This window comes from Leptodactylus fuscus, chromosome 2 (genome assembly GCF_031893055.1).
Source record: "Leptodactylus fuscus isolate aLepFus1 chromosome 2, aLepFus1.hap2, whole genome shotgun sequence".
NCBI classification, from domain to species: domain Eukaryota; kingdom Metazoa; phylum Chordata; class Amphibia; order Anura; family Leptodactylidae; genus Leptodactylus; species Leptodactylus fuscus.
In genome coordinates, this window is record NC_134266.1 from 37,150,185 (window position 1) to 37,171,103 (window position 20,919).

Below are 20,919 nucleotides of genomic sequence, written 5' to 3' on the forward strand. Positions count from 1 at the left end.
TCAAAAAATAAAGGCATTTTGGCAATATAGAGAAGGTCTACCTCTCGCAGCAAGGGGGGATAATATGTATGGTATAGTGTTTAAGTGTAAGGAAAGGCTGTTTTAAGGGCCACCACAATAGGGGTATGAAGATTAAGTGGCAAGGACAGGTGAGGGCAACCAACACCTAAGAGTTTAGTAAAAAAAAAAAAAAAATCATTTATAGAGTGGTTAGCTGAAATATTGGAATAATGCATTGGTCCTGGAATTATAGAGCCTGACATGAAGTCATTAAACAACAATATATCCGCCCATCAGGACCTGGGATTTACCTCCATGAAGGGCCTCCAGCACCTCACTCACTTCCTTTATGGTGATCTCTTGATTCAGATATATTAGGGGCTCAGGGTGGCAGTGAGGTAGTTGTCCAGGCCAACATCCAAGAACCTCATCCTGTGACAAAAAGTGCAGGGAATAGAGAGCCTTATAATGGAACAAGCCCTTTAATATAAAAGGTATGAAATCTGACTGTGGAAGAGACATGATAGAGTAAGTTCTCATAGGTTCATACGCTCGCATTCTGGCACATATACAGGTGGCAGAATGTGAGCGCTCAAAACAGAACCCATTCATTTCAATAGGTTGTTACGGGCGCAATTGATTTCAACAGGAGCAGTTTTGGGGGGTTTTTTGGGTCAGGATGTTGAGGCGAATTCCGCCTCAACCTCCTGACCAAAATACCCAGTGTGAACTCAGCCTAAGAGTACACTATTAACTGTTTAAAGGCAAGACAGACTAGATCTATTCATTGGCCTCTCTAGGATCTTGCCGTAAGACCTGTACAGAGAAGCTGAATTGTGACCATAACTTATTGTGAATACTGGGTCCTCGGTTTACATAGATATATATTAGAACAGAAATGTTACCCATCATTGTAATTATTTCAGTGTCTTCCTATGGACTTATCACATTGAAAATCTATGGTGCAAGATGTTCTTTTCAGAGATGCAGCCATGATTGTATAGGTTCTGCCGCTCTTAGGTGAAGTATTACGTGGATTCTGTTTAGGTAGCAATAGGGGAAACAAAATGTGGATTTTTGGCCGATATGCTGTAGCTGGATGAAGACCCAGCTCTCCAGACAAGCAGGATAATCGCATCCACTCCAGTTACGGGCCAGCGTAGGCCTCGGTTCCAATCTGTAGTAACTCAAAGTGTCATTGCTGCTGTCAGTACAGGTTATGGTATAGTCATAGAACATAATGAGTAAGACAAGTTAAGCAATTTTGTTTTATTTAAAATCAGAATTAAGACATAAGAATTTATAAAAAACAAATTCTAAAAATCCTCCCAAATCTAGTCCAGACAAAACAGCAAGCTTACAAAACTATGTACATTCCAACATCCATAAAGCCATACACATTGTCCACAGCAGATTTCAGTATGGTTAACCTCACAGAAGTGCTCTGGCCTGTGAAGCTAAAGGTCCGAGGGCTCCGCTCCAGCAAGTTATAGTAATACTGGGTGTACCTCCGAGCACAGAGAAATAGAGAATTCATACTGAAGACATTACAAGGTTTAAGCAATGGTTCTCCTCTCCACCACTGCTGGATGCGCAGCGCAAGTTACCAACCAGCTCTCAGATGCTATACTATATGTAGGGGATGGTGGGATCTATAGTGGTAGAGTGAATGATGGTCTAATTCCTTAATCCACTCACAAGACATCCAACAACACTCTGCACCCATCCAGAAACTTATGTACCTCGGCATACTAGGTCTCACTTTAAGAGGTCCTCCCGTCTCAGGAGGTAACTGGGTGTTGTGTATACGAGTCTTCATTCACTTTTATATGGAAGTTACAGAAAATCATAAATAATGTAAAAACAGGATTAAGAAGGTCTAACACCAGATGTGACTTAGCCACAAAGTGAAAGCCGCGCTGTGATTGGTTGTGATGGGCTTTTAATAAATATGCCCCAACATGGCGAGCAGTCTTCAAAACTCCCATAGAAATTAATGTAAAGAGCCATGGAAGCAGCACATCCGCAAAGCTCCACGCACAGCAACCAAGGGATGAAGTCCCCTAACCTGTCACACAAGTGGGGCCCAGATTACCAACTATAAAGTCACTTACAGTATGGCATGTCTAAGACAGGAACACCCCTTTTACAGAAACATTAGTCTTCTCCCCTTTGTTGCGGACCAGTTCCATTTATACATGGCACAGGACAGCGGATGGCATACTAATGGGCAGACCCTGGTAATGCCAAGGACAGGAGCACCGAGTGACGCACATTAAAGGGATTCTAGCATTAGCAACTCTTTTCACAATAAATACACACAGGAATAGCCAAAAAAAAAAAAAAAAAAAAAGAGGCTATCCTTCTCTCACATTTATTATTCTCATCCGTGCCGCCGTTCCTGAGGAATTGCTTCTTTCTTATGCAAAGTTCTTGCAGCACTGAGTGGCATCCCCATTGCTGCTTGAAAACTCTCCAGGGATGGCCTCTGTTGTCTTCACTACCCCCACCTTCTTCTCTGGGTCCAAAAGCGCTGACTGCGCATGTCTTCCGGCCATTTTCTTGTGGCCGAACAAGAGAGGCCACAGGAAAATGGATGACACATGCGCAGTCAGCGCTTCTGGACCCAGAGAAGAAGGCAGAGGTAGTGAAGACAACCAAGGCTATTGCTAGAATTTTCAAGCAGCACTGGAGACGGCCCCTCAGTGCTGCGAGAAAACTTGTTTGCATAAGGAAGAAAAATTCCTCAGGAGCAGCGGCACGGATCAGAATAAAGGCAAGAGAAGGCTATCCTTTAAGGCCATTCCTATGTGTATTTATTGTTAAAAGGGTTTCTAATGATAGAATCTTTAAACAGTAGGGTTAGAATAGGAGCGACGTAAACCAATACTGGATGATGACTGCATTTTAGGGAGATTCTCAGTTTTGGTCTGCAGCTCTTGAACACAAAGTTACATGACAGCAGAGACTTCATCTGAATGTGGTAAATGCCTTTAAGGCTGAGGCCCCGTGTTGTGAAAATGCAGCTTTTTTGTTGTTGCAGATTTTGATTCATTTTTCTGAACCAAAGCCAAGAGTGAACTGAGCAGAAGTGAGAAGTATAAGAACTTCCTATATATTTCCCATTCTTATAGTAGCCATTCCTGGCTTTGGCAGAGAAGAGAGAAAAAAAAAAGCAAACGGGTGCAAAAAAGAGTTAGCAAGGAAAACCATAGCCTTCCAGTCTACAGCGCTTGCTTCAGTGGCTTAGAGCTACCACTCCCATCATAATAGACACTACAGATACCAATCATGAGATCACTCCTATGCAATTTGCACCAGCATTGGTCTCTTAAGAAGGTTGAATATATCCATCCAATACTTGGTGTATTAATGTTGCATTAAACATTGGCATAAGGAATATGTAAGACCGGGCAACTTACACCTCTACTCCTGTAAGCAAAGGCAATAAATATTGAGCATTGGCATTAACCAGAGGGCCAGGGCGATATTTGCAGTCATGAATGCACATGCAAGCCACGCCACTGCTTAAGCTGTGACAAAAATCCACCCAAGTTCATTCCATCAAGTAACATGGTGGATCACTTTAGTGGACTCCAAAGCAAGCACTAAAATGTCGAAGCCCCCAGTATCTGCTGCGCACAGTCTCATTCTAACATGCGGATCACTTTCATTCTTCCCCTTAGAGGTAGCTTACAAATACATTTCACAACACAAATAAAGTGACTGACAAATACAGAGTATGGACAGCCATATGTTAATATGTTGCCTGCTTGGTACTGAATTTACAATCTGCACCAGTGGGGGAAGGAGAACTGGTTGTCGGTCCTCACACATCCGAAAACTTTTGGAGTCAAAGCTAAGAGAAGAAGTAAATTGTTAACAGCTTGTAGTAGTCTGCTGATGTAGAAGTCAGATTTACTGCACGTTCTGGTTCAACGGGGAAAAATTCATGGGAAAGCCTTCTGAATTAAGGGGGGGGGGGGGGGGGGGAAGCGCTTAATTCATTCATATTGAAATCCGCTCCCTGCAGCAGGTCACTCTCCAATATCTTGGTCAGTTTCAAGACTGTAAAGCTGTGGTGTTAGATAGTCACTATAGACATTACTATGGTCATGGTACAGTTGGTCTAGGCCTTTGGCACTCCGTCCTTTACTGAAAAACTCAGCAAGAGCTGGAATATCAAGTTACCTAGATCCTCAAGTAGAATGGAAGCAGGCAAGAGAAAATAAAAAAGGCACTGCAAAGAAACTGACTCCAATCGTACAAATCCAAAACCTAAAGTACAAGCAGTTCTACAGAAGTCAAGATGAAGCCTGCTGCTCCCAGCCACAGGATGGTCCAGATGAGAAAGTGCATGAAGCAAGGTGGCAATGATCCAACATGAGCAAGACCAGTTGGAACGGTTTGGCAGTGTCATTATGTTACGGTAGCCATGTCACTCCATAAGGATACAGGCAAGGTTAGCAATCGCTCACTAGACCTTGCCAAAAAAAAAAGTCAATCCCCCCCCCCCCTCGCGTTAGAATTCAGAACATTGTTTCTTCCCCTCCCAGTTCAAGAAAACCCATGCAAGTTGTGTACAAAGATTGTACATGTAGTTCAGGAGGGTGAATGGTTACACGGCGCAGCACATCTACTTCTTCCGTGTATGCTGGCGTCGAGCCATTAGTCGCTGCCGAGCTCCTGACGTTTTAGAGGTTACACCAATAGAGAAGCCATGATTTGCTTGACCTTGAAAGAAAAAAAAAAAAAAGTTGACAACTTGCTTAAACATATTCTGTTAAGTACCACAATATTTCATACAGTCTTGAAAACAGCAGCTGTGAGCACCGATCATTCTGTATCTTGCGCCATACACAGCTGATATTGTCAGCGGCAGCAGCACAAGTGTATTAGAGGGGCTCTATCATTGGAATAACACGATTTGTGATATTCACAGCCTGAATAGCCTTGGAAAAAAAAATATTTTTTTTTTTATATATGCAAATGAGTCTGTCTGTGCACCCTGGGTGTTCCCCCATGCAACCCCATGTCATACCTTGAAACCACCACCTCTAACTTGTGCTCCGAAAATGCCTCAAGTCTCTAATTTTGCTCCTGCTCACTGAAATTTTGGGCAGTCATGGAAATGCTCCCTTCTGAGCGCTACTACACATGTCCGAGCTCCATTTTCTTGTGCGCTTTCTTCCATTGTCCACAAGAAAATGGCGCTCTGGTATGTACAGTAGCGCTCAAAAGGGAGAGTTTCTGCAAATGCCCAAGATTTTAATGAGCAGGAGCGAAATTAGAGATGCAGGAGATGGCTGAAGTACAGCACTTGGCTATATCTGGCACTCCCTTTGAAGTGAATGGAGCCGCTTACTTGCCGTCTGGCCACTGCCCCTTATTCCTGATCAGTGGGGAGGTCTGAACAGTTGTAACCTCACCGATTTGCAAGTTGTCCCCTAACTTATGACTAGGATATAGTACTGCAATATACAGTACACACCTAGAACACAAGCAAACATTGCTGAAATCAGTATGACAAAAATAATTTTGTCTTACCAAATGAAGCACCAGGACTGCCAAAGGATGGCGTTTGTGTGGGTGTAGATGTTCCAAAATTGACAGCTGCGGGGGAGGCGGTTTGACCAAACGGTGTTGAAGGTGTCCCTGCAAGAAAAGCAATAGCAGGATGGGTAACGTTAAGACAGTTCTAGCTGAGGCCAGTTCACCATTTCTGTTATAGGATCATGCTCATTTACTACAGCTATACAAAGGAGACCCCTCAGTCAAGGGGCATTGCAAAAGATCCTCGCCACTCCACCCCAGTCTATACATAGTGGAGATGTGTGGTCCTCTCAGTCAGACCCCTAAAATAACTCACCACCCATGACGTGGCCTGCCTTTCCTCAGCCAACACCATTACAAGATATTAGTACTTCCATCCATGTTATAGGTGCAAACTCTTCAGATTTATACAGGAGAGAAAGTCAAAGCCCATGGGCAAAATTAACCTGATGCACTCACAATGTTCCAGTACAAGCTAACCCCAGCTGTTGTAGAGCGCGCCGGTTCTCCTTGATGGCGCTGTATGCTCAGTGACCGGCTTACCACTGGTTCACACTGGCATTTGTGAGGGGGTTCTCTTTGTAATCCCAGGCCCCTCCCCCAGCGGAGACCAGACACAGGTGTGAACCGGGCCTGAGGAGGTAGTCTAATACTGCAGCACTAGAAATGTGGACTGATGAGAATATGTGGTACATGGGAGCTTACAACATTTTTTTTTTTTTTTTTTTTTTTTTGGGCAGGTGCAGGTGTCTAGTAACTTGAGAGCCCAGTCCCATTGACTTGAACTGGAAGACTGTACATGGCTGTAATACCAGAGCATATCCACTATGACATATCTATTGTCAGACTACACCAATTGATATGCAGGGTCCATCTTCAACACAGACAATATCAAAGGCTCAAAACTCCTTTAGGTGGAGGCTCCATGGACAGGAAACTCCACAACTTGCCCGCAGTGGAGACCCTGCGGGAAAAATCGTGGCGTTGTACAGTGCATGCAAAGAGGATGGAATTCATGCGAATCCCATCCACACTTTGTGGAAAAGATCACAGCGCAGACACGCTGCAATTTGCAAAGCCGTTGTGGCTTTGAAAATCGCAGCATGTCAATTATATCTACAGAAACGCCAGCGGCTTTCCTGTAGATATGTTAAGAGAAAGTCCGCAGAGGAAAACTCTGAACTTTCTCTTAAAAACGCTGCGGAAAGATCCACAATGCGTTCACGCAGCAGTTCTTCCCACAGCTCTTTAGTGCTGCGGATACAGCCTGTGGGGCCTTAGCCTTAAACATGCTGTCCAAGGTGGTACGTGTAAGCAAATCCTGACAGTAATGGACAGAGGCAGCTTATTGAGCATAGGAGTTTATATGACACATGGTGAGAACTAGGCGGATGAAGTGAACAGTACTGGTTGTATAGTCTCTTCTAGAAACCCTCCCCACCCCAAGCTTTGGTCCTGTATAAGGAGCTTCCCCTGGCCTATTTTATCTGAGCAGCTTGCCATGCACATTTAATGGACAAATGGATCCTTGTTTTAACACTGAACTCTAAACACGTGGCCATCCATTTACCCAAAGGATCCCCCTGTGGTACCCTCCCCTTCAGAAACCACTGGTCACAAGTTCTAGTTACAGGTAAAACCCTTTAAACACAATGAGAAAGACAAATTCTGACAATTTGAGCCATTTTACACTCACCAAATGAGAGCTTGTTTTCTGTTGGTCCAGGAGTCCCAAAGCTCACTGTTGTGTTATTCTGAGCCACAGAAGAGTTTCCAAAAGTCATAGTAGGGGCAGGCACAGTGCTTGTGGTCACACCAAAGGATGTAGCAGAGTTTGTTTTATCCCCAAAACCGAACAGCTTCGGTGAAGCACCAAACTGGTTTGTTGCAGGAGTACTGTTTGTCTGAGTGCTATTCAGTGTGCCAAACTGTGTTGGGTTTGTTGTGGCAGAAGTTGATCCAAATGAAAAGTTTGCATTTGACCCAAAGGTTGGTTGGGTGTTTGCACCAAATGCGGTCTGAGAGCTGCTTCCAAAAGTAGGCTGAGTGCCTGATCCAAACGTAGACTGGCCTCCAGATGTACCAAAGCTGGGGAGTGGATTGGAGGCAGGTTTGTCTGCTTGTACACCACTCCCTGAACTACTGGTAAAAGTAGATGCTCCAGAGCTTGCAGGGTAAGGAGGTGGATTGGAGCTGAGCGTTGCTGAAAACGCAGAAGCTGAAGACCCAAACACAGATGCCTGTGGTTGAGACGTCGCAGCCGTTTGTGTATTCCCAAACATATTCAAGCTAGGTGTTGCTTGTGAGGTAGGGGCTTGCCCAAATACAAATGTTGTCTTTGTTTGGGAATCTGAACTTGTGCCACTTCCCAAGAACGTATTTGTAGGAGCGGAGACAGCCGAGCTACTAGAGGACACAGCTCCGGGAAAGGTTGAGCTGAAGTTAGTGGTGGCACTGCTGGAAGTGGGGAGAGAAAGTGATGACTTTGTAGCGCTGAGCGCGCTCGACGTTGTACTGGTGGCTGGAGCACCAAACCCAGAAAATGATGGAGGAGCGGTGGATGCAGGGGTCGAATTTGCTTGGAATGTGAAAGGGGATGCAGATGTTGCAGGTTGTTGAACTGAAGAGTCCCCAAATATTGGTTTAAATGTGTTTGAAGACTGACTCTGCTGCACAACTTGGTCTCCAAATATGGGTTTGAAAGTATTTGTTGTAGAGACAGAGGGCATGGATAGCCCACTGGATGAAACACTGGCTGGAGTAGGACTCACATTACTGGGAAATAGTGGCTTAAAGCTAGATTGGGATTCGTTTCCGGAGGGTTGAGTAAGGAGTTGGAGAAGACTACTTTTTGATTCTGGTTTATTCTGAACAGCATTGGCGGACTGAGATGTGGAGCTGCCGGGCGCTGCTGGAGCTGGTTGGGTTGTCAGCTGAAGAGAAACATTCGGATTAGGATTTGGCTCGCTTTTAGGAGTGGACAACCCGAATATGGGAGCTGCTTTGTTGCTTGTAAAGTCTGCGGCAACAGCTTGTGAAGGTTCTAATGGAAAGAGCAAAAAATAAATAAAAATGTACATAGTTTTAACAAATACCTCATTTATATATCAAAACCTGAACACTTAGAAAGTTATAATAGAAATGAAGCACTGATCTCTGCAGGGTTTTCTACCAAGGAAGGCAGATTTAACGCGAACTGTCAAATACTTGATGTACAAAAGTACATTCCATAGGAGATTCTATAGTGAGTTGTCACATACAGACTTTTAGCCATCAGTAACGCAACAAAAACAGCTACATTTCTGCAACGTGGGGCCTTAGCCTTAGATTGCAATTTCCAAAACAGCGCTCCATCTCCCATGGACTATGGCGTAACTCTGCTGTCTTTGGATCCTCTGACATCTGACCACCACTATAATCATTTGATATAGTCACTATGAGGGGTAGATACTTTTATCATTTAAGTAATTTTCAACCTATCAGGTAACACCTGGTCTTATCTGACCAGCATTTCCAAGGCACTACAACAAAAAAACAAACAAAAAAAAAAAAAAAAACCCACGCATGACTTGTACTGGCCTTGTAAAAACACATTCTTAAAAAGAGGACCTGTCATCAGATTGGGCACAGGCAGTTCCATATACTGCTGGAAAGCTGACAGTGCACTGAATTCAGAGCACGATCGGCTTTCCCAGTCCATAGACTAGTATTATCAGGAGGGGAGGGGGCGTTCCTCCCCGCTCACACTGTACAGCACTATAGGCACTGCTGTGGAGAAGGACATTCCTGACTGACTGTCAAACGCCCTTCTGACTGTAAAGCGCTACGGTACCGAAAGAGCTTTACCCGGGGCACAGATCGGGAAAGCCAATCGTGCACTGTCAGCTTTCCAGCAGTATATGGAACTGCCTGTGCCCAATCTGATGAAAGGTCCTCTCTAAAGCACAGCCCTTTCTATCTATAGACTGTCCACTTGTATGCACTGGAGGTGAAGCAGGGGCTGAAGAGTAGCAATGTCAACTTCGCAACCATTCAGGGGGATGTATCTAGTATGGCAGCTCCACTGAACACATCAGAGGTACAATAGTATAATAACCTATGCATAGATCTGGGACACAACTATAAAAACCCCTTTATTCAAGCTTACTGTGGGTACGACTTCAAGCAAGAAGGGCAGATACTATAATGGTTTGCACAAAGAGGTTGCCCGCTTCCTCACCTTGTGAGCTGTCCTTGCTTTGCATTTTAGCTAGACTCTGTAGTAAAGGATTACTGCTTGCTGTAGAGGTCTGGGATGTCAGACTAGATGTTGTAGATAGACTAAAGAGAGGTGCTGCAGCAACAGTAGTTGTAGATGGTGCAGAGCTGGCAGGGACAGGATCTATTAAAGACAAGAGAGTTAGTTCTAGCATACACAAATGACAGCATATCAAAGAGCTCTTTCAAGCACATTCTGCAGTACAAATGTATTAAGGCTTCTGTAAAATTTGACCAACATGCCATTTACAACTAGTTTCCATGCTAGACTTTGTGCCAGTCTAGAAACTAGTTCACTTACCAGTAGTCTCTTCCAGAGCCTTGTTGAGCCTCTGTAAAAAGGCTTTCTTCTCAGAATCCAGATCCTTGGAAGTGATATTATATCCAACCACAGGTGGAGGGGGCTACATAGCGGGGAGAAAAAAAAAAATGTTTAGAAGTGCACTTGTCAATTCATTTGACTTCTCAAAATAAACTGTTGAGTCTGCATAAGGAGTAACATTCATTATGGCTTTTAGAGTACTTCATGTCCCCATTGATGTGTGGTATTCAGCACACTGTTGGCTTTCCCAGTATGTGCCACAATGGTGGGCAGATCAGTGCTGTCACAGTACCACCAGGGCACATGATCGTGTGCTGAATTCAGCACACTGCTTCCTAGCGGTATACAATACTGCACATCAATGAGGACATTAAGGGTCCTCTTTAAGCAGTTATCTATAGGTTGCATTCCTCTTAACTTGTGAGCAAGGACTAGCTAGACCTTCTGCCATACACTGTACACAGCAAGGTCATATCTCAGAAGCAGCCCCAGGAGCATGAAGAGAAGTACTGACCTTTAGAAAGCTTAATCTTCAGCTTAAGGGCTCGTTCACATGGGCACAGAGGGGGCGGATTATGGCGCAGAATCCACCCCCTCACAATGGTGGTCTATGGAGACCACTCGCAATCTTTTTTCCATGAGCGGCATGTTGCCACTCACGGAAAAAAGAAGCAAGCTGCCCTTTCTTCAGGTGGATTCCGCGGCGCAGCACCCTTCGGACTAGGCCCATTCATTTTGGGCCTAATCTGGAGTGAGACTGACAGTCGCGGATTCCCGTGTCAAAATCAAGACCAAAATATGCTATTCTGTCCCTGTGTGAACTAGGCCTTAGACTCACGTCAAGCCTGTCTACATCTCTGCTTCACTCCTCCCCCATCCATAGCCTAACTATTTTCAGATCTGCACTGTGTGTCACTCTTGGTCCACTGGGGAACCAGATCAATGAACATACAGACTGCTAAAATAGACACCAATGGTTCAAGAATCCATTTATCCTCTATGAAGACTGGTGGGGGTCTGACAAAAAAAAAAAAAAAACCCACAAACTCAATTTACCAGTGGATATTGATCACCACGTCCAGAACAGACTAACAAAACCTTCTTCCGGCGAGGTCCGCCACTTCCATTACCAGGTGAATTTAAAGTAGAAGACTTTGACGAGTCGGTCACTAAAGGAGAAATATAAATGCAGGTTCCGGTGTCGTGCTATTAAAGTCAACAACTTTTCATTTTCCACATACAATGGTAAGATGTTCCTTGTACTTACACTGCCCGGACTGGTCCCCACTGGCTAGTCTCTGACTAGATTGGCCAACTTCATGCAGTTCTTCTCTATGGGAAATAGGAACACAATGACTTAGTAAGACTCAAAGCTTGAAGAGAACCCATCACTACTCCTGGAATCTGGAGGATCCTCCTCACATCTCTGTATTGTACATTTATTCCTCCTAGAAAGCTATTAGTCAACTGAGTTTTTTTGCAAAAATTCCTAAAATGAATAGTAACAGCACAGTCACAAGATACTCTCTAGAATTATATAATCAGAATACAGTTATTCTACCAATAAAACCCTAATATTTCAGGAGAGGCGACTGACCTCGGGCTTTTCCCTAACCAAAACATCACTGTGGTCAGGTACATTAGCCTAAAGTGGCAAACTGGTGAGATGGATGAAATTTAGTTAGACATTACCTGGCCTTTTTGGCTGAGAAGTCTGGTGTTTGGCAGCGAGATGAAGGAGAGCTGGAGACTACAGACGTATTCTGGCAATTCCGCTTTCTTTTCTAAGAGATAAAGCCATTACATTGAATATACAGACAGTTGCTCATGCAGACAGACACTACTTCTTCCCTACATACAATACCTGTAGGAGTATTCTGCTGGAACTAAAGGAGCTTGTGATGGCATTATGCGTCGCCATTGGGAATCCATTCATAGTAGAGCTACTCAGCGAACTATTGGAAGAGGTGCGGGAGCGCTTGTTGACAATGTCATCGAGCAACTGTGTGTTCTGGGCTCTTTTCAAGGAGTCTGACCTAATGAAGACATTGAGAATTATGGCACAGACAGCAGCTAAGTCATCAGTAGTCTGACATTCATGAAGTTTGAGAATTTTAAGAAAGTCAGGAGATTTAAATGACCCCCCCCCCCCCTTCAGCCTAATTACAGTATATACACTTAAGTATAAGCAGAGACCCTTAATTTTACCACAAAAAAAAAAAAAAAAACTGGGAAAACTTATTGGACTTGAGTATAAGCCGAGGGGGGGGGGGGGGGGGGGAATCCACCATTGCAGATAAAAAGTCTGGTCATGTGCATTACAGCCTAGTAACTCCATGGGGATCATAGTAATAGCAGTTAACCCCATCATGTCCCTCACATTAACCCCGTGTGCCTCACATAAGAGTTACTGATATGTGGGACATATGGAGGTAATTAGGCATCTTCATAATTAAGGTCCTTCATTATTACCCCCATGTGTCTCACATATTAGTAACCCTAATATGGGGCACACAGGAGTTAATAGGAGGGACGTGATGGGGTAACTGTTATTAATGTGAGGCACATGGAGTTACTGAAACTAAATTAATAACCCCAAATGCCTGACAGTAATAGGCAGAGTAACTAAAGGAAGGTCCCTGTGTGTCACGTTACTGCAGCTTCCTCTCCTCCATACAACAGACATCTTCCATAAGACACAATGAATCCTGGCCACTCATCTGCAGGGTCGATGCTAAATCCTAGTGTGCTAAAGGACCTCTGATGACGTCATGACCATGTGATCGGACTCTGGTGTGGGCGGAGCTACTAGGATTTACACTCAACCTTATCTGCAGATGTTACATACCAGTGGTTACAGGACCTTTCATGACATCAGTCATGTGACCTCATGACAAGCCAATCACAGCAGTAGCACTAAAGGACCTCCCCCTTCCAGTTTTCTGTGCTCCGTGGACCCCGACTCATGCATAAGCTGAGGAGAGCTTTGTCAGCATGAAAAATATGCTGAAAAAGTCGGCTTATATGGTAATTAAATTTTAGCATGGACAACCTCTAACATTCTATAAGTACCATGTACATGCAGATTTTCACAATGAAATAATGGGGAGTCAAACAGACCAATTACTTACTTTGAGACATAAGACAAGGAACCATTAACCACTGGAGAATCAGAGGGACTCTCCCCACTTCCATCACTTATCTGTCTCCTAGAAGGAAATTTACAGATTAAAAGACAGTTTTTACGAGTGAACATACACTTTAGTTCTTTGCTCTATTTTATCTGCGTCTTTCAAGCTTCTAGTCACCCACTTCTAGAACTCAATGCTGAAAAGTGGATGCAGCCACTACAACTATGCAAGTCTCTTATGTACTATTAATGTCTTACCTTCTCTTGTTTTCCAACCCTCCACTGGCACCATATTCATCTTTGTTCATCCTTTTTCTGCTCTCCCGGATGGCATTGAGTACAGTCTCCTTTGCACAAGGATCTGGAGGTGCACTAATGACTGGTGGAGGCACAAGGCTAGGAGACAGCAGACTATTCAAGCTTTGGAGAGAGGCGACAGAGAAATTATAAGTCATAAGGAGTATACCTACACACTAAGAAAGGCAAAAAAAAGAAAAAAGAAAATAAAAAAAAATAAAAAAAATAAAATATATATATATATATATATATATATATATATATATATATATATATATATATATATATATATATATATATATATATATATATAAAAATAAGCCATGAATTCCTCCATTTTCTGACCCTGCAACTCCCCATGCTAGAAAGCCAAAACAGAGCTTCTCCCTACCCTTACTTTTTACGTTTTAGAACATCTCAATTTTCCCAGTTTTTAAATCGATCGTTTAATATCAAATGTTCATGTCATCTATGCTTACATTTAAAGTAAGAGTTAAAATGTAATAAAATGAAGTTAATCCAACATTTTTAAGTCTAGACCCTTGGCTCTTCAGAGTAGACACATTTACCTAGCAGTTCCAACACAATAAAAGTCACCAATACTGATCAAGAACGAAAGTATGCATTAATGCAAGCGAAAGTGTACAATACCATCCTGAAGGAACTTTTAGGCCGGGACCCGACGGGCCAGTAAGGGCTCGTTCACATCTGCGCCCGGTCTCCGTTCATACAGGTTTCCGTTTTCTGCACAAAACTGGACAGGAGATGGAAACCTGCAGGACTTTTTCATACCCATTCATTTGAAAGGGTTTGAAAGGTGTCTGGCCGTGAGCACCTCCGTGGCGAAACAGGTTTGTTTTTTTTTTATCAGACAGAGTTGGACATGCAGTACTCTGTCTGGTTTATAAAAAAAAAACAAAAAAAAACTGGTTTCGCGGCGGAGAGCATAAAACGCTCACCGGTGCACATGGCTGGACCCAGTCTGACAGCTTTCCGACCTCTGCATGCAGAAGACAGAAAGCTCAGAACAGACTCTGGGCGCTAGTGTGAACCTACCGTAACACCGCAATTTGCCAGCAGCAGAGACGCCATGGGAAAAATCATGGCATTTTAAAGTAATTGCAAATTGGATGGAATTCGTGTAAATCCCATGCCCACTTTGCGATTAAAACTGCAGTGCAGACACGCTCTGATTTCCAAAACCAACACAGTTTTGGAAATCACAGCATATCAAGTATAGCGACGGAAACACCGACAGCTTTCCCGTAGATATAATTGCACCAGAAAGTCTGAAGGAAAATTTTGTAAACTTTGTGTTCAAAGTGCTGCAAGAACCTCGATGTGTTCCCATCGTAGTTTTTCTTGCAGCGCTTTATAGCTGCGAATCATCCCGTGGGGCCATAGCCTTAAGGTTCTGCCACAAGAAATTAGCATGTGGCACTGTAATAAGACAGGATCACCAGAGCTTTCATTAATTGAATAGGATCCCTTTACTACCTTACCTTTATTAAAGAAGACCTTTCATCAAATTGGGCACAGGCAGTACCATATATTGGCTTTCCTGATCTGTGCCCGGTGTAAAGTGCTATCGGTCCTGGTACTGTAGTGCTTTACAGTCAGAAGGGGGTCCTGACACTGTCAGGAACATCCTTCTCCACAGCAGCTCCTATCGCGCTGTGCTCTAAGACTGGGGAGGAACGCCCCCTCCCCTCCTGATAATACTCATCTATGGACGAGCACTGTGAGCAGATCCCTTATACATGTCACAGTTACCAGGCATCAACTGCAGAACCCCAAAACTAAATGCTTTAGTACTTACACTGGTGAACGAACGATATTCTGATCAGGACGGGCAATTTTAACCGTTACAGGACTGCGCAGCTGAGAATGTTTAGGAGACAGCAGAGTTTTCCTTGGAAAGCCCTCTCCATACACTGTGGGAAGAGATCCTACCATACTGTACTGGGGCTGGTGGGTAGGGTATCGCCTGCGTGGGCTCATGAATGGCCGATTGGTTACAACAGGAGTCTCTCTGAAGGATGGAAAAATAAATAGTTATAAGATGTTATTTGCCACTAAAACAGTGGTGTACGTGCAGTGCAAACCAAATCATTGTTAAAGACATAAATGCTTATTTCTCTAAATAGTTTATCAAGCTTAAAGCGCAACTAAATCTGCAGATGCCCTGATTTTTTGGCATTTTGTATGAGCAAAAAAAAAAAAAAAGTCACTTAAATAGTGTCCCCTTTTGAAAAATCCTGCATTATTTCCCTTGCTCCTCTATTGAAATCCTTAGCCCACTTCTCACTGTATGGGTTCGTTGTGCGCAATACAGGCAAAAGTCTCAGACATTATAAAATGTATAGACGAGCTTCTGATGTTTAAGAAAGGCTATTTCCAGGTTTCATATGAGGGATACAAAGGATACAGTTCTAGCAGTGTTTCCAGAGATCATTGGTTGAACAAAGTCAGCATTAGGGCCCCTTCACACTGCGTAAGCATGCCACTCATTTAGAAACGTATACACCTGTCCGAGCGCGGCGCATATACGTGCGCTTCCCATTGAAATCAATGGACTCTGTTTTGAAGCGCCACGCTCAGACATGTGTATAAGTGTCTAAATGAGCGGCGTGCTTACGCCATGTGAAGGGGCCCTTAGAGTCAGGAGCAGTTTGATATAAATATCCCAGTCTTAGGCCCGGTTTACATCTGCGTTTGGTCCATTCAGTTCCCTTCGCTGCATGAAAAACAGAGAGAGAGAGAGAAGTCTGGCGAGCAGCACTTTTCTCCCGTATTTTTCGTGCAGAAACCACATAGACCCCATAATAGTCAACGGGGTCTGGCGGTTTCCTAAGCTAACCGCTGTTTATGTGGATTAGGTTGCTGTTTGGGGATATCCAAGCAGACTCCCTGAACAGAAACCCATGTACAAAGGTGAACAGTACGTTAATAATTTCAACCAGTATTACCAGAAATTTAGACAGATCCAAGCTTAGTGACATCTGAAAGGAGATTCTTCTCTTTCATACGAGACCAGAAGCAGGTAAATACATTTTAGAAATCCTAATTTATAACTAAAGTTCTGACGTCTCTTTTCCCTGCATGTAACATACTAAGCCAATAGACCGTACAATGAGAAGGGACAGAGTGGAGACTAGAATGGAGTGGGAGACACATCCTCAGCTCCAGGACTGTTAGTTGTGTGGTCTGGTGGTCTACGTTTGCTAGCCCATTGCAACCAATACATGCAGAGCCTCTGAATTTTCGGGTGTTTAATTCTTTTGGTGTGGAGGTTAACTATGTCTCCCTTATAGGCAACCTTAAAGGAATCCTATCTTTCAAACACTTTTTCCTGAGTAACATGTAGGAATAGCCATAAGGAAGGCTATTCTTCTCCTACCTTTCGTTGTCTTCTCCGCGCTACCGTTCTGTAGGAATCCCATTTTTTGTTAGTATGCAAATGAGTTTTCAACACAGGGGCGTCCCCAATGCTGCGAGAGAACCCTCTCCAGCGCCGCCTCCATCTTCGTCAGCAACGGCCTCTTCATCCGGCGCAGGTTTCAGACTTCCAGGCCTCATGCAGAGCAGACTGCGCATGCCCACAGACCACAAGAAAACAGCCGCTTACAATACTGTGTAAGTGGCCATTTTCTCGTGGCATGTGGGCATAAGCAGTCTGCTCTGCCCGAGGCCTAGAAGTCTGAAATCTGCGACGGAAGAAGAGGCCATTGCTGACAAAGATGGAGACAGTGCTGTAAAGAGTTCTCTCGCAGTATTGGGGACGCCCCCAGTGCTGCGAGAAAACTCATTTGTATACTGACAAAAACCAGGATTCCTACAGAACAGCGGCACGGAGAAGACAATGAAAGGTAGGAGAAGAATAACCTTTAAGGCTATTCCGACGTGTTACTCAGAGAAAAAAAAAAAAAAAAAAAAGTGTTTATAAGATCCCTTTAACCCGCCTGGTTTGATGTGGCTATAGAATATACTCGATCCACAGCATGTCAGGCAGCACCTATTCTTACCTACTCCATAACGGCCTCTGCCAAGAGAACAACCCTACACTAGACAAGCAAGGAAAAGAAGAATGTGCAGTGACAAGTAGCCAAAATGTAGCAACATTAACAAATTTTGCTGGAAAAAAAAAAAAAGTTCAAAAGTTTAGTGACCGAGTACAACAAGCAGAATTCTTTTACTTGCAAACATCTATCACTGGAAGGGAACACAAGGCCTTGGAAGTGTGCAGATAGTATATTTAGTAAAGATGGAGAATCCATATGTTACGTCAGCAGCTTTGGATAATCCTGACTGAGGTGTTCAGCGCGCACATTGTGCTGACAGAATAAGGGACAGAACTCCTTACATTAGATGTAATAGGGAAGACCCAAGTATGAAAAACCCAAAGCAGAGGCTCCAAACCCAGTCAGTCAGTCACAGCATCTCTAGAGTGAAGCTTGTAGAGCTAGAGTCTCAACAAAAATCTCTCATGTCTATCAAGTCAGAAAATAGACTTGTGCTCAGAATTGGCCGTATACCTTCAGTGAAGGCCTGTATATACACTCTGGATTATCAATGACAACACATGGAGCAGATTACAGTGAGGCCACTTAATGTCAGACTGTCCAGAGCATCAGTCACATCAGAGTGTTACTAGACATAGTGGCCGCCCAGTACAGACCAAGCAGGACTTTCATACAGGGCCATATATACAAACCACATGGGTAGTACTGGAGCCTATGCAGTCGGTAGGGTGAGCAGCACCATGCAGTCCTATGACAGCCAAACCATGCAGTCAGTAGGGCGAGCGGCACCGTGCAGTCAGTAGGGCGAGCGGCACCGTGCAGTCAGTAGGGCGAGCGGCACCGTGCAGTCAGTAGGGCGAGCGGCACCGTGCAGTCAGTAGGGCGAGCGGCACCGTGCAGTCAGTAGGGCGAGCGGCACTGTGCAGTCAGTAGGGCGAGCGGCACCGTGCAGTCAGTAGGGCGAGCGGCACCGTGCAGTCAGTAGGGCGAGCGGCACCGTGCAGTCAGTAGGGCGAGCGGCACCGTGCAGTCAGTAGGGCGAGCGGCACCGTGCAGTCAGTAGGGCGAGCGGCACCGTGCAGTCCTAGGACAGCCATTACTAGACTTCACAGTAGTCACAGCCCACGGGACCCTTGTATAAGATGCCAGGCACTGGTGCTGGTCACATTTGGACCTCTGTGGGGTCCCAGACATCACCCACCTAAAGGAGAGGCGCCTGGCAGGGGTTGGCACGGTGGGATTAGGCTTTGTAAGCCTCTCCTTGAGCTCACGAGCCCCCCGACCCACTCCCCTGGCCGGGGGCTCCTGCTTGCCGAGGTAGCTGCCCATGAGTAACAACAAGGACGCCGGACTCCACTTGACAACCGGCTCTCGGAGTCTTCTGTGCGGGATAGCCCTCAGCCGTGCGCCGGCCGCTCCTCCACCACGTTGTCCCCAGTCGGAGAGTCTCCACAAGCGTCCACCCGAGCTCCTATAAGCCCAGCCGGCCACCACACACAGCACCAGGGCGCTGAGCAGGGGGAAGCAATAAACAAAGAACAGGAGGAGCAGGACAGCGGGCAGGAGCAAGATGACCGGCTGGTACTCCCGATTCAGACCGTCCCTAAGAAGCCTCCTCAGCCGGTCCCTGACCCCTCCTACCCGCCCTCCCGACGGACACATGATCGGCTGAGCGCCCCGCCAGGCCTTAAATACCCAGGGTGCACCACGCGTGATGGACCCCGTCCGTCACATCCCGTGTATCCAGGCAACCTGCGCTGCCCCCGCCCACTGCTTCTTTTTGAAAAGGGTTTCACGTTCGGTGGTTTCCAATGGGCGGGGCCTATGTCCATGGACGTCACTTCTTCCTGTTAGCTATTGGATTATACACACTTGGATCCCGCCTCTTCCGGTATCTGGCGGCAGACTACTGTGATGTATGAGGTGGGGATTTAGCCAATGGCGTGTATGGATGAGATCACGTGATCTTAAAGTACTAGTTTCAAATAGTGATGCTGCTAATAAGTAACAATGTGAACTAAACCTCCCATGCGGCATAGGGGGCTTAAAGGGAAAGGCGTCCTTAAAGGGATTTCGTCACTACTTTTATTCTCACCACATGGCTAACACAGAAGTGCAGACGTTCTCAGAAATCAGTGTCTAAGACCAGTAATAGGCTGAGAGGGCATTAACCCTGAGTCATACCTCCCAACCGTCCCGATTTCCGCGGGACATTCACGATTTCGGTGACGTGTCCCGTGGTCCCGGTTGGAGGGAGGTATGTCCCGATTTCAACTCTGATCTGCGTCCAGAGGGGACATGAATCTGGGGGCAGAGATGGAGGGACATGAATCTGGGGACAGGGATGGAAGGACATGAAACTGGGGACAGGGATGGAGGGACATGAAACTGGGGGCAGAAATGGAGGGGACATGAATCTGGGGGCAGAGATGGAGGGGGGACATGAATCTGGGGGCAGAGATGGAGGGGACATGAATCTGGGGCAGAGATGGAGAGGACATGAATCTGGGGGCAGAGATGGAGGGGCATGAATCTGGGGGCAGAGATGGAGGGGATATGAATCTGGGGGCAGAGATGGAGGGGACATGAATCTGGGGGCAGAGATGGAGGGGACATGAATCTGGGGGCAAAGATTGGGGACATGAAACTGGGGGCAGAGATGGAGGACATGAATTTGGGGACAGAGATGGAGGGGACATGAATCTGGGGGCAGAGATGGGGGGACATGAATCTGGGGGCAGAGATGGGGGACATGAAACTGGGGGCAGAGATGGGGGACATGAATCTGGGGGCAGAGATGGAGGGGCATGAATCTGGGGGCAGAGATGGAGGGGACATGAATCTGGGGGCAGAGATGGAGGGGACATGAATCTGGGGCAGAGATGGAGGGGACATGAATCTGGAGGCAAAGATGAGGGGACATGAATCTGGGGGCAGAGATGGGGGACATGGAGGGACATGAAACTGGGGGCAGAGATGGGGGACATGAATCTGGGGGCAGAGATGGGGGACATGAATTTGGGGACAGAGATGGAGGGACATGAAACTGGGGGCAGAGATGGAGGGGACATGAAACTGGGGGAAGAGATGGAGGGGACATGAAACTGGGGGCAGAGATGGAGGGGACATGAAACTGGGGGCAGAGATGGAGGGGGGCATGAAAGTGGGGGCAGATGAAGGGTGTATATGAAACTGGGGGAGAGATAGAGGGGGGACATATAATTTACGGGTGACTGTAGGAAATTAATGAGAATGGGCGGAGCCAACACAAAAGTGGGCAGGGCTAAATTGTCGCGACGCGCTACACGCGCCGCACATTTTATCCCTCTTTCGGTTCT

The 20,919-nt window shown here is 45.5% G+C and overlaps 1 protein-coding gene across 1 annotated transcript; it reads right to left on the reverse strand.

Annotated features, from left to right (window-relative positions):
• Positions 1–1,324: 1,324 nt before the first annotated feature.
• POM121 (POM121 transmembrane nucleoporin) lies at positions 1,325–19,338 on the reverse strand. The gene is made up of 13 exons (XM_075263600.1): positions 18,783–19,338; positions 15,379–15,591; positions 13,521–13,682; positions 13,264–13,341; positions 11,997–12,168; positions 11,825–11,916; positions 11,400–11,464; positions 11,189–11,301; positions 10,112–10,214; positions 9,773–9,934; positions 7,250–8,596; positions 5,548–5,655; positions 1,325–4,734 (listed from the first exon to the last, which is right to left on the reverse strand). Exons 1-13 carry the CDS (start codon positions 19,241–19,243, stop codon positions 4,637–4,639), a joined length of 3,174 nt encoding a protein of 1,057 aa, XP_075119701.1. The 5' UTR covers positions 19,244–19,338; the 3' UTR covers positions 1,325–4,636.
• Between the last annotated feature and the right edge of the window lie 1,581 nt (positions 19,339–20,919).

What these genes read in the sequence shown, in the direction of transcription:
- POM121 (XM_075263600.1), bottom strand. Translation starts at nt 19,243, where the DNA reads ATGTGTCCGTCGGGAGGGCGGGTAGGAGGGGTCAGGGACCGGCTGAGG. An exon ending in TGGGGACCAGTCCGGGCAGT is followed by an intron (nt 11,302 to 11,399) that starts GTAAGTACAAGG and finishes TTTCTCCTTTAG; the next exon opens with TGACCGACTCGTCAAAGTCT. An exon ending in GGCTCTGGAAGAGACTACTG is followed by an intron (nt 9,935 to 10,111) that starts GTAAGTGAACTA and finishes TGTCTTTAATAG; the next exon opens with ATCCTGTCCCTGCCAGCTCT.